Source organism: Astyanax mexicanus, chromosome 5 (assembly GCF_023375975.1).
Source record: "Astyanax mexicanus isolate ESR-SI-001 chromosome 5, AstMex3_surface, whole genome shotgun sequence".
In the NCBI taxonomy this organism is placed as follows: Eukaryota; Metazoa; Chordata; class Actinopteri; order Characiformes; family Acestrorhamphidae; genus Astyanax; species Astyanax mexicanus.
In genome coordinates, this window is record NC_064412.1 from 28,715,245 (window position 1) to 28,742,500 (window position 27,256).

At 35.6% G+C, this 27,256-nt stretch overlaps 1 protein-coding gene across 1 annotated transcript in view; it reads left to right on the plus strand.

Annotated features, from left to right (window-relative positions):
* The first annotated feature begins 5,601 nt into the window (after positions 1-5,601).
* ms4a17c.1 (membrane-spanning 4-domains, subfamily A, member 17C.1) overlaps positions 5,602-27,256 on the plus strand; it is a 25,769-nt gene continuing 4,114 nt past the window's right edge. The window contains exons 1-7 of the mRNA XM_049479285.1: positions 5,602-5,833; positions 8,686-8,872; positions 13,557-13,670; positions 13,762-13,818; positions 14,394-14,540; positions 15,304-15,411; positions 15,548-15,625. Coding sequence (XP_049335242.1) covers positions 8,714-8,872; positions 13,557-13,670; positions 13,762-13,818; positions 14,394-14,540; positions 15,304-15,411; positions 15,548-15,625 — 663 coding nt within the window. The 5' untranslated portion in view covers positions 5,602-5,833; positions 8,686-8,713. The remainder of the gene's footprint in view (positions 5,834-8,685; positions 8,873-13,556; positions 13,671-13,761; positions 13,819-14,393; positions 14,541-15,303; positions 15,412-15,547; positions 15,626-27,256) is intronic.

Sequence of the window (27,256 nt, forward strand, 5' to 3'; positions counted from 1 at the left end):
ATTTTGCATGTTCCTTTAGAGCTTTAATATCTTTAACATTAAATTTACAGTATAAAAAAATCATAAAAATAAATAACACATTAATAAGAAGAGCTGTGTCCAAACTTTTGATTGGCACTGTAGGACTGTAAGAAGCTAAACCTTTAAAAATAAATGTGCCACTATTTATATTTTTTATATTGTAAATTTAATGTTTCTACTGTGTTTACTATGTTTTACCATGTTTTTGCCATGTTTACATGTTTTATAGTTTCACCATGTTTTTATCATGTTTTTCCCATATTTTCTATGCTTTACCATGTTTACAGTGTTTTACCACATTTACTGTTTTACTATATATTTTACTATGTTTTTGTAGTTTTACCATGTTTCTACTGTGTAAAAACATGGTAACAACATGGTAAACCTATAAAAACATGGTAAACATGGTAAAAAGATGGTAAACATGGTTAAAACATGGTAAACCAATAAAAACATGGTAAACATGGTAAAAAGATGGTAAACATGGTTAAAACATGGTAAACCAATAAAAACATGGTAAACATGGTTAAAACATGGTAAACCTATAAAAACATGGTAAACCAATAAAAACATGGTAAAAACATGGTAAAAACCTGGTAAAAACCTGGTAAACCAATAAAAACATGGTAAACATGGTAAAACATGGTAAAAACCTGGTAAACCAATAAAAACATGGTAAAAAAAACATGTTAAAAACATGGTAAACATGGTAAAAACATGGTAAAACAATAAAAACATGGTAAACATGGTAAACCAATAAAAACATGGTAAACATGGTAAAAACCTGGTAAAAACCTGGTAAACCAATAAAAACATGGTAAACATGGTAAAACATGGTAAAAACCTGGTAAACCAATAAAAACATGGGAAAAACATGTTAAAAACATGGTAAACATGGTAAAAACATGGTAAACCAATAAAAACATGGTAAACCAATAAAAACATGGTAAACATGGTAAAACATGGTAAAAACCTGGTAAACCAATAAAAACATGGGAAAAACATGGGAAAAACATGGTAAACATGGTAAAAACATGGTAAACCAATAAAAATATGGTACACATGGTAAAACATGGTAAAAACCAGGTAAACCAATAAAAACATGGGAAAAACATGTTAAAAACATGGTAAACCAATAAAAACGTGGTAAACATGGTAAACCAATAAAAACATGGGAAAAACATGTTAAAAACATGGTAAACATGGTAAAAACATGGTAAACCAATAAAAACATGGTAAACCAATAAAAACATGGTAAACATGGTAAAACATGGTAAAAACCTGGTAAACCAATAAAAACATGGGAAAAACATGGGAAAAACATGGTAAACATGGTAAAAACATGGTAAACCAATAAAAACATGGTACACATGGTAAAACATGGTAAAAACCAGGTAAACCAATAAAAACATGGGAAAAACATGTTAAAAACATGGTAAACCAATAAAAACGTGGTAAACATGGTAAACCAATAAAAACATGGTAAACCTATAAAAAACATGGTAAACATAGTAAACATGGTAAAAACATGGTAAAAAACATGGTAAACATGGTAAAACATGGTAAAAACATGGTAAACATGGTAAACATGGTAAAACATGGTAAACCAATAAAAACATGGTAAACCTATAAAAAACATGGCAAAAACATGGTAAACCAATAAAAAACATGGTAAACAAGGTAAAATTCTAAAAACATGGTAAACATGGAAAAAACATGGTAAACATGGTAAAACTAGGTAAACACAGTAAAAACAAGGCAAACACGGTAAAAACATGGTAAACATGGTATAAACATGGTAAAACAGAAAATATGGTAAAAACACGGTAAACATGGTAAAAACATGGTAAAACAGAAAATATGATAAAAACACGGTAAATATGGTAAAAACACGGTAAACATGGTAAAAACATGGTAAAACATAGTAAACATGGTAAAAACATGGTAAACATGGTAAAAACATTGTAAAAACATGGCAAACATGGTAAAAACATGGTAAACCTATAAAAACATGCTAAACATGGTAAAAACATGGTAAACCTATAAAAACACGGTAAACATGGTAAAACAGAAAATATGGTAAAAACACGGTAAACATGGTAAAAACATGGTAAAACATAGTAAACATGGTAAAAACATGGTAAACATGGTAAACAAGATAAAAACATTGTAAAAACATGGCAAACATGGTAAAAACATGGTAAACCTATAAAAACATGGTAAACATGGTAAAACAGAAAATATGGTAAAAACATAGATATAGATAGATAGATATTTATTGATTTATTGATCACCTAGGGGAAATTCTAGACATCCAGCAGCAGGTATAATACACAAAGTTACAAAATGAAAAATATAAAGATATAAAGATACATATAAATACAATCAAATAAAAAAATAGAATGTATAATGTAAAAACGCAGTCTTTAGTGTGTGTGTAATGTAGAATGGAGGTAGTGCAGTTGAACAATAGACAGTGAACACCAGTTGATGTGCATAAAGTGAGGATAACTGATGTCAGCCATGCAAAAAGTGCAAATACACAGTTATATAATAATTTAAATTTAGCAGTGCAAAAGATATGTAAACAGTAGATGAATGAACTAGTGAATGAACTACTAGTGCAAAATAGGGTAGAACTATAGCTGAGGGTGTGGCCATGGTGTGGCCAGAGTTGCCAGAATGAAAAAGTGTCACAGAGTCTTCAGTTTGCTGTGCTGAGAGGAGTTGAAAAGTCTTATGGCCGGAGGGACAAAAGACTTTCAGAGTCTGTTTGTGGAGCAGGACTGGGACAGCAGTCTGCCGGTGAATGAGCTCCTCTGCCTGGTGATGGTGCTATGCAGAGGGTGGTGAACATTGTCCATGATGTTCAGCAGCTTGCTGAGGGCCCTCCTCTCTGCCAGTGGTGTTAAGGGCTCCAGCTTTAGTCCCAGCACAGAACCAGCTTTCCTCACCAGCCTGTCCAGTCGTCCAGCGTCCCTCTTGCTGATGCTGCCTCCCCAACACACTACAGCGTAAAAGAGGACGCTAGCTACCACAGACTGGTAGAACATCAGGAGGAGTTTCTGGCAGATGTTGAAAGACCTGAGCCTTCTGAGGAAGTACAGCCTGCTCTGTGCCTTCCTGTGGAGGGAGTCAGTGTTCACTGACCAGTCCAGCCTATCTTCCAGGTGCACACCAAAGTATCCGTAGGACTTGACCACCTCCACATCGACCCCCTCGATGGAGGTTGGCTGCTGAGCAGAGGGCCTGGACCTCCTGAAGTCTATACACATCTCCTTGGTTTTGGAGATGTTCAGCTGCAGATGGTTCATCTTGCACCACACCACAAATTCCTCAACCAGGTTTCTGTTCTCCCTCTCATCACCACACGCACACACCCCACGATTGCAGTGTCGTCAGAGAACTTCTGCATGTGGCATGACTCCGAGTGATATTTGAAGTCTGATGTGTACAGTGTGAACAGGACTGGAGAGAGAACAGTCCCCTGTGGTGCTCCTGTGCTGCTGATCACTGTATCAGAGGAGCAGTCCCATGGTAAACATGGTAAAAACATGGTAAACCTATAAAAACATGGTAAACATGGTAAAAACATGGTAAACATGGTAAAAACCTGGTAAACCTATATGGTAAACATGGTAAAAACCTGGTAAACCTATAAAAACATGGTAAACATGGTAAAAACATTTTACCAACCTTCACCTAAGTTCTCTTTCCACTTATCGTTAGTAGTTGTTTTTATTTTCTTCTTTTCTCACTAATGAGCAGGTCCCTAAACTTCCTTTCTGTTTCTTTTATTCCTTAATTGGTTCCCACCTGTAATTTCTGTCTGGTTCTCATCCACATATTCCTGTTTATCGGCTACTTTAAACTTTCCATTCGTTAGAAAAGAAAAAAAAAACTCCCCGTTTGCGTAATATCTTGACGTTCTTCTATTTCAGCAGTTTATGGCATTTCCTTTATGCCAACCATCCCATCAGATAAGGTAAACAGCACAACTGAAAGTCAGGATAAAATCACAACAGCAGTCCTGACATGTCAGAAGAGGAGATTGGGTTTGTTGGGACAAATTTCTTTTTACTCCCTCTTTCCAAGAACTACAATCAAATAAAAGCACAATATAAGTAAAATATGAGTTACATTAGTTGTAAATAAAACTGTGTGTGTGTGTGTCTATATATATATATATATATATATATATATATATAGAGAGAGAGAGAGAGAGAGAGAGACAGAGAGAGAGAGAGAGAGAGAGAGAGAGAGAGAGAGAGAGAGAGAGCTCTCGAGGGAGCTCAATATATTCGCGTTGGTTTATTACTCTGCGCTGGCGCTACTGGGTCCTAATGGCCCTCGTTTGTTTTTCTGCACTGGGATTATGTTCTACAGCCTACACTTGCACATTTTTACTAAGTACTTATTTTGCACTAAGCCTTTTTATTTATACTAAAACGTTTACATATTATATATATATATATATATATATATATATATATATATATATATATATATATATATATATAGTTTTCACTGTGTGTCCTAAATAATAGTGTTTTTTCATTATTCTGTGAAAAACTCTTATAATATTTATTATTATAAGCAGCTAAAAATAAATATCTAGTAAAGTAAATCAGTCTTGCTGTTAGTTTAAGTATTGGATATATTGGACCTGATCAATATACTCAAAGGCATAGGCTGCTCTGACTGATTTTTAGTAATCTACATGTATCCTGTCTGATTATCAAGAAAAATAAGTCAGCCTGATGTTCATGTATTTTGTCAAAGTAATAAGCCATGTAATGAACTATAGATATCTTAGGTGAATATATTTGAAGTCTATACATTCAAAAATAAGTTTAAAAAAAAAAACAGGCGCATGGTAACATTTTGAACAAAACATGGCCAGTTTCAGGAAAATATAACAGTCCTCCTTCCTTTTACATTTGAAATGATTTTTTGAGCAGCCATATGGCTTCTGGAGAAAAAGAGCCCATGGCATGACGCTGTCTGATATAATTACTGTGTTATAAAACCTGAGAGATGAACTGGCAAAAACGGAGAAAAAATACACCAAAACCTGGTTTCCAATATTTTTTCTGCTTTTTAAAGGTTCATCCATGTTTTTTTACTTTATGTGATGTTGTATGTTGTAAAATTAAAGAACAGTTCCAAAATTTGTCATACAGTGTAAACCCAAAGTTAGTGATGGTGTTACTAGTTTTAACGTTAGGGTAAAACTGGTAAATATGCTGCCAGCTCTCTCACTGTCTTGGAACTTCCGGTTTAGAAGCGTACCCCTTAGCCTTGCTTTCGTTTCAAAATGGGCGTGGAGTGAACAACGTGCATTCTGAATGTAGGGGAACACACACACACACAAACACACACACTGTGTGAGGCTAGAAGAGACACACTGTGTGAGGCAGGAAAAAACAACAAGTGAACCCGCCTCCCCACTTATCAAATTCCATTGAGCGGAGCAGAGAGAAGCTCCTCCTCTCAGCGGATTCTGTTACCATGACAAGCTTTTCCTGTCACAGCAGCACAGACTCTCAGGGGAAATAACACACACACACACACACACACACACACACACACACACACACACACACAACCCCTCAGCACGTACACACACAAAGCAGCACACACGCATACACACAGCTTTCCTGGAAGAGAACAGCCTTCCCTGGCCATTTGACACCAGATTTCACATCCGCAAAATATCAGTTATTAAAAGAGAAGTTCTTCTTCTTCAGAAGAGAAACAGCTCACAGTGAAGTGACTCAACCAGAGGAGTATAACACAGCCTTCATTTCAGGTAGATACAGTTTATTTATCAACTGGATCAGTATCTCTATGGCTTGGGCTAATCTTAACACATCGTTTTTTAGTCTTCTGGCTTATAATTTAATGAAATTAAGTATTTTCTTTAGTTGTTGACATGTAGGTCACTTTATAAGTTGTTTTTCAATAATTCAAATTATTGTTTACATTTTATGTTGACTTAAAAAGCATTGCTATAACTCAAATCCTTGTATCTCTAGTTTTGTCCTGTACTTTTTTTTTTACAAAATGTGATTCTGAGAGTTTTTTTCAGATTAACTTAGTTGAGTTAAGTCACTTTGGTTCGTAAGTCAGGCCTACATGACGCTTTAAAAAGTATATCTGCTGGATTAGTTTCGTTTCTTACATTATTTACTTCCACTGTGTGATAGACAGTTTTTTAGTTTTCGTATCTTTGATTGCAACGCTGTTATTTTCTGTTGGATTATTTTAAGAGCATGTTGACAATATACAGTATCGGCAGAGGTGTTAATTAATGAACTACAAATACTTTGTTACTTTTATTAAGTACAAATGTTGGTTATCTATACTTTACTGGAGTAATGATTATTTTTCAGGTGGCTTTTTAATTCTACTCTGTACATTTTAACACAATTATCTGAACTTTATACTCCTTACATTTTAAAAAGCCTCATTGCTTATATTACATTTTAGCTTGTTTTTAATCTGACTTCTTAGCATTAAAAACCCTATCCAGATAAATCTCTCCATCCAGATAGAGTGAATTAGATTGTTGTTTCTCACACCCAATTGTTTTATAAACGATCCATCACGCCTGCACACATCACAATGTCACACTCCAACAAGAACAGAGTAGACATATGTAGTCTAGTATGAAGATGATTCATGCAGAGACTCAAGAGAACTCAAGCAGCAAAATGTCAGAAAACTAAGCTTCTTTAATATATTTGTATAGTAGTAAATACATTATTTTGAATTAGCATTTATCCAGCTGAAACAGGAAGCCTTGTACATTCCAAATTCAAAATGAATGATTAAATATAACATTAAAGTCATTATGACTTTTAGAAAAATGCATGTGTTTTAAGGAGGAGAGGTAGTGCACTATAGGCTCCTGTGGTGCAACCTAAGCTTTTGTGCTTAATGGCATTTTTTCCTCTTTCATTACTTTTACTTTTATACTTTAAGTAGTTTTTGAAAGCAGTACATTTAAACTTTTACTAGAGTAAAAAGCTTGAGATGTTACTTTAATTTCTACAGAAGTATTTTAAACCATAGTATCTAAACATCTACCTGAGTAATGAATGTAAATACTTTTGATACAGTGAATAACAGTAAATAGTTTAGATACACTACTTCTCATTTAATGATTTATTTTCTTTATTTTTATTATTTTCTACATTCAGTACTAAAGACATCAAAACTATCAAGAAACACTATGAAGAAATGTGTTCTTTCTTACTTTACCTTTTTCCAAGTAGCACAATTTGCTTTGATGCCAACTCTATATTTAAGAAGGAGTTGTAGAGATTCTTTTACTTCACTCAGCGCTCCAACTTTTCCCAATCAACACCTGGGTTGGGTTTTTATGTCAGGTGTTTGTGAAGGCCAAGCACTTTTTGTTTACTACCTAATTGCAGATGTGTACTATAATACAAATAAATAACAAATATTAATGAGAGTTTGTGTCCAAACTTTTGACTGGTACTGTAATTTTTAAAGCATATTGAGGATATCACCAGAGCTTAAAGAAGACTGACCCAGCATAATGGAAACAAGTTGGTTTGTCTTTTTACATTGTGAAAAAGTTCCATGATGAATCGACCAATAGAATTGCTCCAAATTTATTACTTGGAATTGGAAATTGGAATTTACACCAGTTTAGAAGAAGTTTTGCTTTTCCTGTGTAAATTATATATTTTTTCAGTTTAACAGTGACTATAGAGTATTTCTTCTTGTTTATTTGCAAAATTTAACTGAATGGTTTTTGTTTTTTCACCAACCAGAAGAGCAGAGATCTTTATTACCAGCCTGAATAAAAATGTTTGTCTCAGACAGTGACTAATTTCTCAACACAGGAAGTGTTTCATAACCACAGTATAAGATAACATCACAGATTGCACAACACATTTAGCAAAAAAGAAAAACACAGTAAAAACATGCTTTGGCATGAAGTGAAACCAGTTTAACCAAGTCCAAACCTGTGATTTACTGCCATGCCTGAAAAAACAGAAATTCAGTTGTTTAGTTTCATTTTCAGTATGAGCTATATCTGTACTCTGTTCTGTGCATGTTTTTGTGGTAACAATTTAAATGTCTGTAATATGTGGTAACTGTAAATGTCAAGTTTACACTCTATAAACATTCCCGTAACACATTATAATGTATTCATAAGGAATTATAAACATGGTTATACATATTTATAAAAAATGTATAACACTATTATATTATAGACATGTTTATTATGCACTATGAATTGTGATTTTGAAAATCACAATCAGCTGTGCTTGTAATATATTACACATCTGGGTTTAAATATCATATGTCTGTCAGTATCTAATACAGTATACTCCCACAATGGACAGTATGTGTACAGAGTGTACAGCAACACATTAATATATATTAAACATTATGAGTGGTTAAATGTAATTATAAAATCTTATAGACATATGCATACGTAAAAAATTGAATGCATAACAAAACATGGCTATAATGTGTTATACATTTTTATAAATATGTATAACTATGTTTATAATGCTTTAGAAATAGAAATGTCTACATTCTGTGTATATGCCTATGCAAATATGGTAATATATATAACTACTCCACATCTATTTGTCTGTCTGTTTGTCTGTCTGTCTGTAGTACTGACAGAGTCCAGCCTGCTGTAAGGATGTCTGGTCCAGCTGTACCTCTCACCAACGTGGGAAATGGCTACACCATTGTGACCCATGTGTTCTCCCCACAAACAGGCACGAGTGAAACACAGCAAAATGTCTCCAGCGGTGGATCACTTAAAAAATTTCTGAAAGGAGAACCAAAAGCACTAGGAGTAAGTCACTTAATCACAACACAACACCGTCACCAATTGTTCAATATTTCACTAAATATTATTTATTTATTGTTACAACCCGATCTAGGGGGAGGCTGTAACAGAAAATAAAAGACCCTCTGCCAGACCAAATACCGGATACAGAAAATAAAATAAACCAGGATAATTTTACTGATAAAAATAAGGAAATCTGGCTTCAGGGGTGAGCATAAGCCAAAAAACAAATCCAACTAAGGGGTGGTCCCCTATTATCGGCTGTACCCCTATAACCACCCAGGTCTGTTTATAGTGCAATTTCCCTTTTTCTTTCTGCAAATCACTTCAAGGAACTTCAAAACACGTCAGCTCCCGCTTTAAACAAACACTTAAACTTTATTCTCACAAACAATCACGTCACAAAAAATTATTTTAGTATCGCTAACTGTCACGGGTGCCAAACACAGGACAGACAAGTGCGGATACCAAACATACAATTTCATAATCAAAGAAGCAGGCTTAGTAGAATTATCAAGAACACACACAGTCAGTAACCAAATGGTAGCAAAGGTACACAACATACCAGAGTGGGCAGGCAAAGAGGTCATACACGGGAAATCCAAAAGCAAGGCAAAAGGGAAAGGCAAAGGGACAGTCAAAAATACAAAACTAGGTAAATACTGAAAAAGCTAGCAATAAACAAAAGGACTAGACAAAAGAGTAGTTGATAATAAAAAGAGGGTCAGAAACAAAAGTTTAAAAGGCAAAGGAAACTAGAGGTAAAAGAGCTATGGAAATAGATTCAGTACCGGGCGAGGAGTGAAGTCTGTACTGCCATACTTGGCAAGAGCGGACTTGGGAAGTTCGGATCGCGAGTGCATTCTCCTGAGGATGGGAGGAAGTGGGAGGGTTGTTGTGTAATTGAAACAGCTGTGTACTTGATGACATCACCCTCTTAGAGGAGCAGAAAGCGTTGTTCAGAAAACATAGGAGCAAATTTTCACCTAGCTACTTTCTTAATAAATTAACTACATATATGAAGTGTAAACCCCTACATTCTACACCCTACACCCTACGCCAAAAAATAACTTAAAACATTGTTTTAGCACACAGCAGTACTGTTTTGAAAACGTACAGGTGCTTACAGGTATGTACCTTCTCATCCTGCATTGCGCTGATACTGCTGCGAGGTGCATTCTGGGTTATCGGGCTGTAAGAAGTTCACACAAGTCACCTTCCATGCATTCTCGATAAAGTGGGAGGAGCAAGAACAAAAGTAAAGACAAGAACGCAGATTGAGAAACGGCCCATCTGTGTGATCATTAGACACATGGCGAGCCGGAACGCCGAGGTGTCACGTGATCCTGCATATCCGGAGGGTTGAGCACAGGTGAATTCTAGGAAATTAAGTCTTTCTAGCGAGCAGGCAGACAGACAGTGACAGGACTGACATTAACAATGTTGTAAATCTGTGGGTAAAAAACTGTGCGGAGCGTGCATCACATTTCCGTAGCGCAAAAACCTTTTTAATTTTTAGATTTTAATGTTGTACCCTATTTAGGGTCCCTAAAAAGTGAACAAGGTTGTGGCCATATTTTTCTGACATAATCTATAACATAATTTTGGATGCCCACACAGGACAAATTTGATGTCATTGTACACCACTGGGAGCCGCTGGATCCCATAGGCACAGTGCAGAAACGCCATGTCTCTAATAGGCGGTGCAGTCAAAGACGCGGTCCACACAAATAAATAAGCCCAGCAATTTGAAAAAAAAAAACACATTATTACACACATTATCAGCCTCCAATATCAGGTTAAGAGTTCTTATTATAAAAATAAAAGCTTAGGTATACACATTTTCCAGTGTAGGGTGTAGGGTAAGGTATATTTTAAGATGAATGTAAGGTGGTTGAAGATAGGGGACCCTTGTTATTCTGCAGGTCCTGCTGCTGAGAGGCACCTAAGTAATCAAAACTGTAATTCTATTAAAAAAAAAAAAACATTTTCCTTTAAAGTCAAAAGAATCCTGGATGTTAATCTACACATCTCTCATTTAAACTGTTTATTTGCTGTTTCTTTGCAGTAAGATTAGACAACTAAACTGAGCCTGCAAAATAAAGAAAACAAAATACACATACTACCCTCTCTCCTTGTCACCAAAAGGTAGTAAAACTAAATGGCACTCACCCCCTACTTAATCGAAAAAACTGTGCCAAAAACTAAAACAACAAACGGAACACAAAATGGAGGAGATGGGTTAATTTTTTTTTTTTTATTGAAAACTTCAAATGTACAACACTGTAAGGCATTACCATTATAAAGTCATGAAACAGTAATGTGCCTTAAGACACCTATTACATCAATAGAACATTGACTTATAAATCTGTAAAACTGTAGAAACAATCTTCCAGAGAAAACATTTATTATCAAACTGACTTAAAAAAATAAATAAATAAATAATAATAATAAAAAAATATAATAATAAAAAAAATATATATATATAGGACAACAAATATATAATAATAATAAAATGAATACAAATTAGGTTACTTCATTAGTGGGGTTATTTGTCAGTAGTTTGTGTAGATCTTTAGCTATTTTGGATTTCATCAATTTTAGGGACTTTAGGTACAGTTGAATTTCAATATAGTAGCATGTAAAAATGGGTGGGATTTTTATAAGATTTGGGCAGAATAAGCAATATATTAACCAACAGGTCCAATTTTGGATTATCTAATGTTACACCAAAAACAATAGTATTATAATCTATCTTAGTAATTGTATTGGTTTTGTTGTTTAACCATTCCATGTATGTGAGCAAGAAACAAAGAGGTGTTCGATTGTTTCAACATCACAGTTGCAAAATATACATTCCTTTATTTCAAAGCCAAATCTTAGTTTTATAAATTCACTGGAAGGGTAGCTATTATTCATTATTTTGTAGTGGATTTCTTTTGTTTTGGGTGGAACTGGGTATTTGAGGAATTAAGTTCTCAGTTTGAATATTTCTTGCTTATCAAACACAGTCATAATATTATTTCTATTGGACTGAGCAGGATATAAATCGTTGGTTAGAATGGATCTCATGAATTTGTTCGAGCATTTTTTATCAAGAAAATGAATTCCATTTAGGTGATGGGTTGATATGAGCAGGATATTTTATTCGAGGTCAGGAAAGGGGAGGAGCCCTGAATGTCTCTCTTGGGTCAGGTTTTTCCTGGTCCTTTTAAAGGGGGTGTCTCTGGTGGCCAATCAAGGTCCTGCACCTAAAAAACTTAAAATACACCACCCGCTCAGACGAACATGCAAAAAGAAAGGTACAACCAGGGGTCGTATATTTATAAAAAAAAACAGGTACAAACAGATAGAGAACTGAACACAATGTATGATTACAGGTAGAAAATTTATTTATTTCAGGCCTTAATATTTTAATGCAAGCTGAATTTTTTCTGAGGTCATCTAATGTACCATCTTGGGATGCTTCAAGTACCACCAGTGGTACCCCTACCACAGTTTGAGAACTGCTTTGAGAACTAGAAACAAAATAAATAACAAAACAGCTTATCAAAGCAATTATACCCTTTTAAAAGTGATATCAAATTTGTAATCAATCATATTTTCATAAGATACTGTTCACTGTTAAATATGTGAACAAACATAATAAACACAACATGAATTAGTGGTTCATCCCACATAGCTTGTTTTAACACGATAAACACGAAGACTACAGTCCCATAATACTCACCTCTGAACCGTGAATGAGTTAGCGGATAATGCTAATGCTGCTCCAGCAGTGCTAGCTGGGGTTAGCAGCAGTCTACATTCCAAAAATACTCACGTCTGAGTGGCAAGAGAGCTAGTGCTTAGCACGGTTACCGGTTAATGTAAATAAAAAATTGCTGTGCTTTTCAATATATTACGTTTTATTCCTTCCATCAAACCTAGTAGACCACTGTGCTTTTAGAATGAATATATTAGATGGTGCATTAAATGCACAGTAAACAAAAGCAGCTTGCATAAACATAAAGCTATAAAGAAAAATTAGGAAAGGCTCATAGGGAAGTTGCTAAATATCTAAATTTGTGGAGGAGAAACATGTTTGACGGCTTCTCTTCCTCCCAATGTAATGTCCTAAAAATTTCTTAGCACCACCCTGTTATTATGGTGAGCTTTAAATCAGCCTAATGAATAGGCTGGGTCTCTTAAACTGAACTATGATATACTCACATATAAAGGACAAAATAATTAGCGCTTAGCGTGGTTAGCAGCTAATGCTAATGCTGATCCAGCATTGCTAGCCGGGGTTAGCAGCAGGCTACAGGCCGATAATACTCACTTCTGAACGGCGAAAGACCTAGCTCTGAAAAGATAGCTCTGAAAAATATCTCTTATGATGTTGCACTTTAGTGTAGTGGCTTTACTGCTCCTTACAACCTGACTGGTAAAATTTATACATAAGGCACACCGGATTATAAGAGGCACTGATGATTTTTGGGAAAATTAAAGGATTTTAAGGGCACCTTATTGTGTGAAAAATACAATAATACTTTAGCTGAGGTAAAGCATTTATATTTGAAACAGAATGTCAGGTTACCATGAACAGTTCAAACAGTTAGATGATAAATATTCTTTTTGAAAATCTTTTTTTAAGAATATTGACATGGATCAAACATCTTGTTGTGGTGTTTTTTTTTTTTTTCAACAGACCGTCCAAATAATGATTGGTCTGTTGATGTTCCTGTTTGGTATCGTGATATCGAACAATGCCCAGCCTGCCATTACCGTCTACAGTGGCATCTCCTTCTGGGGGTCATTGCTGGTAAGCTTTCTCTATTTTTATTCTATCTGATTGAATATAAAGAACAAATTCTCAGTACCAGTTTAACAGAGAAAATTTCCCTCTCATGCAGTTTATCGTCACCGGCTCGCTCGCTGTTTCAGCAAGCAACAAGCTCCATCGCTGTGTGGTATGTAAATACAAACTACTAGAGTCTCATTCTGCATTCGATTTCAGCTTGGATGTTGAAATTGCATAGCTGCGAGTTGGAAATCGTAACGGGAATGATTCTACGAGTTGGATATCTAGTTTGGAAAGCAGCAGTATTAAACAGTTTATAACCACCATACATGTTGGATGCACAGAATACTGCATAATGTATTGTTATCAGTTGGTATAGCTGGCAGTGCTAATTTGGGACAGTAATAGCTGATATCTGAATGTTTTACTGAAACGCAGTCCGCACTGGCGTCAGACGTCTGAGCTAAACGGAACTCACCATTACTTTGCTTACGTTTATTGTAGAAAGGTGTATAGCAGAATTTCAACTACACTGAAGTTGTTTAAAGGGCATACAGATGAAACTAGCTCCTTTGTAAAAATGACTTATTTGCTATATTGATATTGTTAATTAAGGATGACTGATTAAGATAAATTAAAGTGGGTCTGTTATGTCTCAGTGATTACAGCACTGTTTTTTAATAACTAATGTTTTAAATTCTTCTGATGTTTTCGATGTTCTCTTGTATTGTGTTTGTTTTTTAGGTGAATGGTGCTTTGACAATGAATGTGTTTAGCACAATAACTGCAGCAATAGCCATCATCTTGCTTTCCATGGATTTGGTGTTCTCACAACCGTGCTATTACGATTATGATTATGGATACGGAAGCCGATACAGATGTTCCTCCAGGGTAATACTGTTTCATTTTTGTCATGTTCACTTGAACATCTTTTAGAAGTAAAGTAATATTATCTTTTAAAAAACCTTGTTCATTTGTTTATTTTTTTAGTTTAAATTGCCATTAAGTTTAACTTTTTAACATTTTAAAGACATTTTTTGACACTTTACATTAAAGGTACATAATAAACATAATATTACTATATTAATATAATATTACTTAACGATTTAACAATGTTATTACTGTTGTAAATAGGCTGGGTGGTTTTTATATACGAGATATAAGGAGAGACAATATTGTTTATATTGATATAGACTATATATATTATGTGTCTCTTGTTTTTGGACTATTTTGGGGGGGAAAAAACATTTTATTGGAAGACTCTATTATAGTTTATAATTAGTGTAATTTTAATTGCCTTTCAGGATATGGTACTGGGTGATAAAAGTGCCCATATAAAAACATGTAGTTTTGTCTCGGAAGTTTCTTTTTGTTATTATCTTATGAGATGAAACAAATATGGAGATATATATTGTATATCGCCATTCAGAAAAATAATATCAAGATATACATTTTGAACCGTATCGCCCAGCCCTAGTTGTAATCACTGTTATGTTTTATTTGTGACCTTTATTGTATAGTGTTGCTGATCTTTCTGAGAAGATTACAATGTTACAAAGGTAGCAAATTGCATAAAAAAAAACATGAACATTTTGAACTTGAGATCATATTGCACCAAAACTGTGATTTTTTCTGCCCTTTATTTCGGAACCAGTCCAATGGCATTGCCGGAGTGCTGCTGGTTTTCTGTGTGCTTCAGTTCATCATCTCCATCTTTATCGCAGCCCATTCCTGTCGCGCTTCCTGCAACACTGAACCTACAGTGGGTATTAAAAATAAATGTAGAATGATGTTTATTGTTCATTGTGTTCCTATTGTCAGCATCATCTGGTGTAATGACCTCATTTAATGACTCATCCTGTGCAGCATTTTTATACATAAAGTTTGTATTACTGCAGGTGAACATCACTGTGGTTCCAAACCAAGAAGGATTCTGTTCAGTGGTCAATCCCTTCCCCACTCAGAACAACCCACAGGTACGACAAGACTTTACAACTTTACACCCACCTGTTGTGTGTTTTTGAAGCGTGATTTCCGTTGTGGTGGAATTTTGTATTCTTAGGAATCAAACCCAGACTCAGAATCTCTATTATCAAAAGGTAAAGCTTTATTCTGCAGAAGAGAACCTTGTCAGATAGTGACAGTGTTCTGACCAAAAAACGGCCAAGAGGTCGCTTAAGTACAATTCACAACGCCTCTTACCCTATGAGCCAGGTGTCTGGAAAATTCCATTACTTCAGCAAGCAGAAACAAAATCATAATAAGGTCACAGGTGACATAACGTCTATATGGAACGAGACACTTCCGCCCTCGCTCAATCGCATGAGCTGCAGAGAGTCGAGGAAAGAGTGACACACTTGCCTTTGAAATATAGAAAAACATTTTTCTTTTTAGAATCACATAATACACATTTAATTTGCCACTACACCGTCTGACAGTGAATCATCAGGGAAATGTTTTAGTTCATCTCACTCATTCACTAGAGGCTAACGGGCACATCCAACATCACTAACACAGTGTTAGCATGCCGGACACCAGGCTCACCCAACAGCGCCAACTCACCAATAGCATACCAGCGATTGGGCTCATATAACATTGCTAACGCAATGTTTCGCAATAAAATTCAACGCAATGAAATTCCACGCAAGGAAATTCAATTAGCACACTGGCAACCAGACATCCAACATTTCTTTCTTTCACTGTTTGACTTTGGCTGTAACTAAAAACTTCACTGGTCAGTATTGGGCCAATACTATGCTACTGGCTGCTAACATACTTGTACAGGCCCTGAAACCAACAATCTGATACCTACTGCACATTGTTGCAGTAACAAACAGACAACTTCATCACTCAAGTCTGAATTATATATACAGCTCTGGAAAAAAATAAAAGACTACCTAATAATTATGAGTTTCTTTGATTTTACCAAATTGAAAACCTCTGGAATATAATCAAGTGGAAGATGGATGATCGCAAGCCATCAAATCAAGCTGAACTGCTTGAATGTTTGCACCAGGAGTAAAGGCATAAATATATCCAAAAGCAGTGTTTAAAACTGGTGGAGGAAAACCAAGATGCCATGATGCATGAAAACTATGATTAAAAAACAGGGTTATTCCCTTTCTGAACTCTGCATCTTTTTTGTTATTTCTGTCATTTCTCTTTTTCTGCAAATAAATTCTCTAAATGATAATATTTTTATTTGGAAATTGGGAAAAATGTTGTCCAAAGGTTATAGAATAAAACTAACTCAACCATATACCTATAAATAGCAAAATCAATCAGAGAAACTTATTCAGAAACTTCCAGAGCTGTATTTAGTCTCTGATCCACAGCACTGCACAGCATTAGAGACAGTATTTTGCTGTATATCTGGGACGGAGACAATAATAATAGTGTAGTGTAGTTTAGGCCTGGCAGACTAGATTTAGACTGAAATGTTTACAGTGTTATAATATCACAGGGATGATTTGATTCTTTTAAAATTAGAATACTTTAACAAGTTATGCAGTTTCAGTTAGTGAGTTTACATAAGAACATAAATACTTGTGTAGCTGCATACATCACTTTTTTTTTGGAAAGAGGAAACATGTGTGGGTGCGAGCGTGCGCGAGCAAACGTGTGAGAGAGAGAGAGCACTGGAGATCCTACTTTAACCAGACAGTGCAAGAATTCTCACTTTGTGCTCATAGCAGAGCTTATAGTGAACTTAGGAAGTAACAACATAACGTTACATTTTTGATAAATCAGTAATCGAGAGCTTTTCCACCCGATTCCAACTACCCCAATTTCTGATCACATGATCGGGTCTGGGACATCCCTTATTTAAACTTACGACTAGCCAGGGGCGGATTTTACCATCATGCAAACCAAGCAATTGCTTGGGGCCCCGTGCTGGCCAAAGAGGAAAAAACTAAAAAAAAACAAAGAAAAAAAAACACCTGCATTATTTCTTATTTGTACACGCAAGTTAAGCCAGGTGAGGTAGACTAAGGTAACTTCGGCACAACCATGAAACGGTCTTATCCCAGCGGTGCCCAAAAAAGAAAGAAAATTAAGAAAAGCACAGAAAGCTTGACAAAGCTAAAAAAAAAATTTGCAGCAGCAAGAATTTAAATGTCGGACGAGGATGAGGGAGTCAATATTGAATTTTGCTTTACAAAAGAATCCTTTTAAGCAGGGACCCCGGAAAAAAACATTGCTTGGAGCCCCAGAACTTTCAAATCTGCCCCTGCGACTACCCCGAGCAGCTCCGCAAACCATACTTATCACTAGTGAAGGTCCACCCTGAAGTCAAAAAGTTTATACATACAACGCAAAATATCCACAAGCAGTAGAAACACGCTGCTAAAAACAAGTATCCAAGTGAAATTTACATCTAGACGCCGCCCGCTCAGCCCCTCTCACCCCTGTTATTAATCTCCTGTATTTCCATGAAAGTCCCATCTAATTGGTTGATATGGCGCTGACGTCACATAATAATACTCGAAATTAATTAAAACTAACTGTTTGCATTGCACTACTTTACACTAAAAACTTCACATTTACATAACGCTCCTGATTGCTGTATCTACGGAGCCCCTAAGGTGACATGATGTGCCACGACTTATTAAGGCATGGGAATGACATCCTAATGTGTGGGAATGAGATAATTATTTAACACATGTGAATGAGATAATTAAGCCATGGCCACGACTTATTAAGGCATGGGAATGAGATAATTGAGTTGTAGCCAGAGAATAATAAAGGTATATGAAGAAACTGAATATTGAATACGAAGAGTAAATTGGTTTCTTTTTATTTTCCTCTTGGAATGAATTATGGTGATATTTTGGAGTCTCTTGCAGTGAGACATGGCATAATTCCAAGTTAAAGATACTTAATTTTCATACTAAAAGCTGATTGGCTCACAGGCAGACAATATGCAGACCCGTTTACCTTCCTCAGGCAGTCATATTGCTGTTAGCTGTGAAACCAAAGTACTTTGTGGCCTCCCCTTAATGGCTACATTTTAATTAACTCTTTCCAATGCCTTAATAAGTCGTGGCCACACCTTAATTATCTCAATCCCACGAATTATGATCTCATTCCCATGCCTTAATTATACTGTTTCCTCACATTAGGTTCTCATTCCCATGCATTAATCATTTCTATGGCCATGCCATAGGATCCCATTCAAACGCCTTAATAAGTTGTGGCCACGCATTATTAGGGGCTCCATATGTATCAGTATCAGCAAGTACAAAAATAAGTGTACTTGTAATGGTGTACGTACATGGTTGGTAAAAATGGTGTAGATATATCCCTTTTATGTATTATTTAGGCATTTTAATGTTTAAGGGGGCTACAGTCTTGTCTGTGAAAGTTTTCATTGGTTATCAGCACCCAAATGTAAAACGTGAACAGTAGTAACCAGTGGATGTTTTCTTTCTTGAGCAGCTTTTGTAGGGCTGTGTAATTAGCAGAGGAGATGGATCAGGTGTGTGCTAGTTGAGAGAACAGGTTCCTCTGGGATTTCTGTTGGAAACCACAGACTCTCAGGGATTTATTACAGCCTTTGGAGTCTGAGTCACCAAAATTAATTATTAATTCCTGCTTTAATATTTACTGTTCTTTAAAATATTCAGACAATAGCACATTTATTTACCTCGCAGAGATGTTTTACTACGTAATAAAATAAAATTGGTTAACTCTGCAGCTAATAAAAAAAAGTATATTCTTGAATGTAGTGGAATTTATGAATCTGGCAAAACTGTAAGTCACAAATTCAAATCCTTTAACCGAAAAAGAAATAAAAAAGAGCACACCAAGAGATGGTATGTTAATTGGCGTCTTATGAAAGGTTCTTTAAAGAACAAAACAGTTATCACTTAATTAAATAAAAGCTATTTTAACACTTTAAAAAATATATTACATTAAACATTTAGTTCACTTCAAAATCATATTAGCAAAACATAAATTTAACCCTATTATGTAATCATTCACATAATACTCAAATGATTGTTGTTGTTTTTTAGGGTTCAAGCACCGAAGGTGCGTAGAACCCTATTGTTTTTGCTAAGATTTTTCTTCTTTAGGGTTCAAGCACCGAAGGTGCGTAGAACCCTATTGTTTTTGCTAAGATTTTTCTTCTTCTTATTATTATTATTATTATTATTCTTTTTCTCCTGTAAAAACAGTTGTGCAGCCTAAACCGTAAGTCATAGAGAAATGAAACTTGGTAGGTAGATGTAGGATCAGTGCATCTCGGTGGACAACAAAAATGGCACCGATTGGTCAAGTGGTGGCGCTATAAACAAGGAAATTCATTTTTCACAATTTTCTCAATAACTCAAAAACCATAAGACCTACATTCAAAATTCTTTTTTTGATGGATTCCTTGGGTCAATACCAACAACTTTCCAATTTGGACCATGCACTTCCGTCTATATAGATTTTGTGCTAATTTGCATAATATGCAAAACCTACTTTTGCAAACTAGTCCTAGGAATTTTGACCAATCCTGGCATGTTTGGTATCAAAACACTCGTGAGAGCATGCGCTTCAATATTCATTAAGAAAAAGTTGAAATATGTAAACAATATGGCCGCCATATGCAAATTAGTCCTTCCGGATATATGCCCCATTCACTTCAAGAGGTAAATTTGGAGCACTGTTTCTCAGCAACCGTGCAACCTAGCAAGTTGAAACTTTGCATGCAGAATCTATCATACAGCCTCTAAAGGATGTTCAAAGGGCAACTTAATCAATCAACATGGCTGAACACCATCAGCCAATCAGCATTCAGCAGACATTTTGGCAGGCTGAATGTTGCCCAATCTGGATGATATTTGGCAGTTATGTTCAGGTGGAGACACTGTAGTGACCTGCAAAGTGCTGAAACAATCCGCCCACTGGGGGGCGCTGTTCCAAAAAAACGAGTATATGTCAATCATGCTGTACTATTTTGACATCTAATTGTTTTTGCCATATTTAGTACAGTGGCTCTGACAAATTTCTCAATACAACTATGTTTAAAAAGTGCTTTGTTCATTCATAATTGCTAATTGTTTGAAAATAGCTATATTGAAACTACTCTCTGGATATTTGGCCTATCACCTCCATTTCAGTCTTGCTGCACACTGTAGAGTCTCTAGGTAAATGTTCATTAAAAACATTTGTGAAAATTTCACATACAATACTCTCCAGGCATCAAGCAATCTGTGCGTCCTTGGAATTTCTAACCTAAATTGCTGTAACTCTGCAGTATTTGCTGTAATCTCACAATGTTAAAGACCTCTGTACAATATCACTCTGATGAAGCGCCATTTAATACAGAACTACATTAAGAATAACTTGACATTACATGTCATATCAGAACATTCACTCCTTTGTGCCTCTTCTCAACATTAATAACAGGTGAAAGACTTTTGATCATTTTAAATGTGACAGAATGTCTCCAATTGTGTTAGACCTTCTTACACATCACCATCCTATGCTCTAGTAGGCACCATTGTGCTAGTTGGTGCTTGATGAAGCGCCATTTAATTCAGAACTAGATTTATAATAACTTCGTAATTACATGTCACATCAGAACATTCACTCCTTTGTGTTAATTTAAACTTGTTTGGTCAAACATTTCAGCTTGTTCTGCAAAGGTTCAAAGGTCAATCTGAATACCACTTTGTGAACATTCTGGTTGAAGCCACCTGATCAATACCAATAACATGTAGACACCTTTTGACTAGTTCTAACTCACTTAATGAATATCCTACAAAGTTCACTAGATTTACATGTGAATTTAAGCACTGATCAGGTTGAAAGGCCTCTGCTCAACATTAATAACAGGTGAAAAACTTGATAATTTCTAAATGTGACAGGGCATCTCCAATCATATTAGACCTTCTTACACATCACCATTCAATGCTCCAGTAGGCACCATTGTGCAAGTTGGTGCTTGAACCCGATGATTGCCGCTTGTGGCTATATTATTATTATTATTATTATTATTATTCTTTTTCTCCTGAAAAAACAGTTGTGCAGCCTAAACCGTAAGTCATAGAGAAATGAAACTTGGTAGGTAGATGTAGGATCAGTGCATCTCGGTGGACAACAAAAATGGCACCGATTGGTCAAGTGGTGGCGCTATAAACAAGGAAATTCATTTTTCACAATTTTCTCAATAACTCAAAAACCATAAGACCTACATTCAAAATTCTTTTTTTGATGGATTCCTTGGGTCAATACCAACAACTTTCCAATTTGGACCATGCACTTCCGTCTATATAGATTTTTTGCTAATTTGCATAATATGCAAAACCTACTTTTGCAAACTAGTCCTAGGAATTTTGACCAATCCTGGCATGTTTGGTATCAAAACACTCGTGAGAGCATGCGCTTCAATATTCATTAAGAAAAAGTTGAAATATGTAAACAATATGGCCGCCATATGCAAATTAGTCCTTCCGGATATATGCCCCATTCACTTCAAGAGGTAAATTTGGAGCACTGTTTCTCAGCAACCGTGCAACCTAGCAAGTTGAAACTTTGCATGCAGAATCTATCATACAGCCTCTAAAGGATGTTCAAAGGGCAACTTAATCAATCAACATGGCTGAACACCATCAGCCAATCAGCATTCAGCAGACATTTTGGCAGGCTGAATGTTGCCCAATCTGGATGATATTTGGCAGTTATGTTCAGGTGGAGACATTGTAGTGACCTGCAAAGTGCTGAAACAATCCGCCCACTGGGGGGCGCTGTTCCAAAAAAACGAGTATATGTCAATCATGCTGTACTATTTTGACATCTAATTGTTTTTGCCATATTTAGTACAGTGGCTCTGACAAATTTCTCAATACAACTATGTTTAAAAAGTGCTTTGTTCATTCATAATTGCTAATTGTTTGAAAATAGCTATATTGAAACTACTCTCTGGATATTTGGCCTATCACCTCCATTTCAGTCTTGCTGCACACTGTAGAGTCTCTAGGTAAATGTTCATTAAAAACATTTGTGAAAATTTCACATACAATACTCTCCAGGCATCAAGCAATCTGTGCGTCCTTGGAATTTCTAACCTAAATTGCTGTAACTCTGCAGTATTTGCTGTAATCTCACAATGTTAAAGACCTCTGTACAATATCACTCTGATGAAGCGCCATTTAATACAGAACTAGATTAAGAATAACTTGACATTACATGTCATATCAGAACATTCACTCCTTTGTGCCTCTTCTCAACATTAATAACAGGTGAAAGACTTTTGATCATTTCTAAATGTGACAGAATGTCTCCAATTGTGTTAGACCTTCTTACACATCACCATCCTATGCTCTAGTAGGCACCATTGTGCTAGTTGGTGCTTGATGAAGCGCCATTTAATTCAGAACTAGATTTATAATAACTTCGTAATTACATGTCATATCAGAACATTCACTCCTTTGTGTTAATTCAAACTTGTTTGGTCAAACATTTCAGCTTGTTCTGCAAAGGTTCAAAGGTCAATCTGAATACCACTTTGTGAACATTCTGGTTGAAGCCACCTGATCAATACCAATAACATGTAGACACCTTTTGACTAGTTCTAACTCACTTAATGAATATCCTACAAAGTTCACTAGATCTACATGTGAATTTAAGCACTGATCAGGTTGAAAGGCCTCTGCTCAACATTAATAACAGGTATGGAGTTAAATCAGTGTCACCAGAACCTGAAACAAAAAAACATGATTCTTGAAAATAAAGAGTGTGTAATCTGGTGTTCTTGAAAAATTTACCTTCAAATATTTAGATATTTAAAATTCAGGTCTTGAAATTTCAGATAAGGACTGTTTTAAAAAATTCAGGTACAAAATTTTTAAGTAAAAAAAAAAATCATGTAGCAAAAAAATAATTCAGGGATTAAAAATTCAGGTTGTAAAAATTCAGGTTATAAAAATTCAGGTCGAAAAAATGCAGGTTATAAAAATTCAAGTTGTAAAAATTCAGGTAAAAAAAATTCAGGTCGAAAAATTTCAGGGAAACATCCGGGGTACACAGAATGACCAATCAAGCGCAGAGCTAATCGAGCTCACAGCGGCCAATCACAACACAGCTCTGAAGCCTGTGGGAGCTGCGTCTTTTTTCACCTGTGGAGAAGCTCCGTGGCAGCTGCTGGGAGAACACAGCTCCTACAGTCGTAAGTAAACTATAACTTGTTTACTCGTCCTCACGTTCGTAAAAACTCTTAAAACTAGTGTTTATTGTTGAAATGGTTGTGTGTTCATGATTGGAAGTGGCTCAGAGCGCGAAATTACGTTAGGTTAGGAGAGGGTCAAGTTAGCTAAGTTTAGCTTAGTTAAACCTAATTTAGCTTACTTTAGGCTAGTTTAGCTTACTTTAGCTTAGTTAAGCCTAGTTTAGCTTACTTTAGCCTAGTTTAGCTTACTTTAGCTTAGTTAAGCCTAGTTTATCTTAGTTAAGCCTAGTTTAGCTTACTTTAGCCTATTTTAGGTTAGTTAAGCCTAATTTAGCTTACTTTAGCCTAGTTTAGCTTAGTTAAGCCTAGTTTAGCTTACTTTAGGCTAGTTTAGCTTACTTTAGCTTAATTAAGCCTAGTTTATCTTAGTTTGGGTTAGTTTAGGTGAAGTGATGTGAGGCAAGGTGAGGTTACGTTATTTGAGTCTAGTTTAGCTCAGTTTAGGTGAGGTATCTTATGTGTTGTTAGGTAGCTGGCATTGAGACTGGGTGACTGGATGAAAAATAAACAGTGGGTAAATTAGCTATTTCATGGATTTGTAGAGCGTCCTCTTATCTCAGTGGTTTAATTAATTATTTAAGTTCATTTAATTAATTATGAATTATTAACAAGTAATGTTGAATCATAGCATATTTGAAGTACATGTTATACACATGCATCTTGTGCAAACGTTTAGGCACAGTTGTGTTGCCAGTGATGTTCAAATGTTTGCATAAAACTGTTATTATTATTTGTGTTATTTATGATTTAACTGCTGACTACGGCAAAAACATTTCAGGAGAATAGTTACTGTATTCTAATCCGTGTATCATTCGTTCATTTGATATTCAATTGAGAATCAAAATCGGAAAATTAAAAAACCAATTCGTTTTTTCGTTTTTTCGTTTTTGAATATAATACCAAAAAACGAATAACGGCTTGTATTTTGTATTTTTATTTGGTTATCCAAACAAAAATTGGAAATTTAAAAAACGGACCAGGAGCCGAATTTGATTTTGATTTTGAACTTGACCCATTTGTGTGCCCCGGAAGTTACTGATTTGTTTATTCTTGGTGGGTTTCTGTTGCGCGGGAGTTCACTGCAGTGTTATCTACACAGTCTGTATTGCTGTAGGCTTTGGATGGAGTTGAGGATGGAGAGTTTTATCTTGTTCAGAGGAACTAAACGCGTTGCAGTGAAAGAAGACGATATGACAACAGAAAAAATCGGCAGGATCTTTCAGGTGTTTGTCTAACGTTCCGTAGCTAAATGTCATATTTAGTTAATACCTTCAAAAAGATCTTTAATTAGGCCAGAATGTGGTTCCAGTCCGGCCATGCTGCCTACAGCAATACAGACTGTGTAGATAACACTGCAGTGAACTCCCGCGCAACAGAAACCCACCAAGAATAAACAAATCGGTAACTTCCGGGGCACACAAATGGGTCAAGTTCAAAATCAAAATCAAATTCGGCTCCTGGTCCGTTTTTTAAATTTCCAATTTTTGTTTGGATAACCAAATAAAAATACAAAATACAAGCCGTTATTCGTTTTTTGGTATTATATTCAAAAACGAAAAAACGAAAAAACGAATTGGTTTTTTAATTTTCCGATTTTGATTCTCAATTGAATATCAAATGAACGAATGATACACGGATTTATTCTAAACATATTAGGGCTGTACCCGGCTCAGGATTTTGTCAGTCAAATTGGGTTTGTCCATCAATACCAACGGTTCGACTATTTGTTTCCACCCACCCATAGATTATTTAGCAATCAGTGTATCAAATTGCACGTTCCAGTTCTGACGCATTAAGAAGAATACTGTAAACAGTCTGCATTGCAGCCTAATTTAATTACTGACATATCCTACCAGACAACACAAGTGTATTTATGCTAAAAAAAATGAGAAATGCTTAGTGTTTCAATTATTTGCATACAAATGTATTCTGTTGTGTTTTGTAGATTTGTCTGATGTTTGCAGACTCTGGGGAAACCACTCCACATCATGCTTTGGAAGCTGCTTTGCCTCCTAAATGGGTACAAACGAAGTTCTGTTTTAAAACATTTTGTTGCCAATAAATGACAGTTATCTATTTTATGTTCTTTGGCTGTCACCTACTTGTATTGCTAAGATAAGGTCAGAACAGTCTGATATAATGTACAAACAGTAGTATGAAAAAGTCTGGGCACCCCTGATCATTTTCAAAAATGTTCTTTATAAGTCGTTGGTTGTTTGGATCAGCAATTTCAGTAAAATATATCATAAAGCAGATGAAGACAGTGATATTTGAGAAATGAAATGAAGTTTATATGATTTATTGAAAGTGTTCAATAATTCTTTACAAAAGCCAGGTGCAGAAATTTGGGCGTCCCAAAAGAAAAATTACATCCATATTTAGTAGCTCCTTGTTTTGCAGATTAGCAGCCTATAAACACTTTCTGTAGCTTCCAATGAGAGTCTGGCTTCTGGTTAAAGGAATATTTTACCATTTTTCTTCATTTCCAGTTCAGTCAGGTTTAATGGTTTCTGATCATGAACAGCCCGCTTTAAATCACACCACAGATTTTCAATAATATCCAAGTTTGGGAACTGAGATGATCATTCCAGAATGTCATACTTGTTCCTCTGCATGAATTCTTAAGTAGATTTTGATCAGAGTTTAGTGTTTTAGAGTCGTTGTCTTTAAAAATATTCCCAGTACCTGCACTCACCATACAGCCCCACAGTATGATGGAACTGGCAAATGTTAATTTTTTTCCCTCTTCGCCACCATGCACACCGTCACTGATGTTTAAATAACTCAGTTTTAGTTTCATCAGCCCACAGCACTGTATGCTAAAATTAAACTGGCTGTCCAAATCTGCTTTAGCATACCTCAAGCGACTGTGGCGTGTGCACAGAAAAGGCTTCTTCTGCATTTCTCTCTCATACTTGTGCAAAGTGTGCTAAATGGTTTGAAGATGCACAGTGACTCCATCTTCAGTAAGATGATGATATAGGTCTTTGGAGCTGGTCTGTGGGTTGACTATGACTGTTCTCGCCATCCTTCGTCTCTGCTCCAAACTGTGCCTGTGGTCTTCCCTTTCCTCACTATGTTTCTCACAGTGGAAACTGACAGCTGAAATCTCTGAGCTTTTTGCATCCTTCCCCAAAAACATGAAAAATCTTTGTTTTCAATTCATTTTATAGTTGTGTTTTGAGGCTGCCATGTTGCCACTCTTCAGAGAAGATGTAAAGAGGAGGAAAAACTTGCAATTGGCTACATGAACCCTTTCTGATAATTAGATTCACTTGTGTATGTAGGTCAAGGGTCAATGAGCTTACCAAACTAATTTTGTGTTCCAATAATTAGTGCTAAATATATTCAAATCAATACAACAAGGGTGCCCAAAGGTATCCATCTG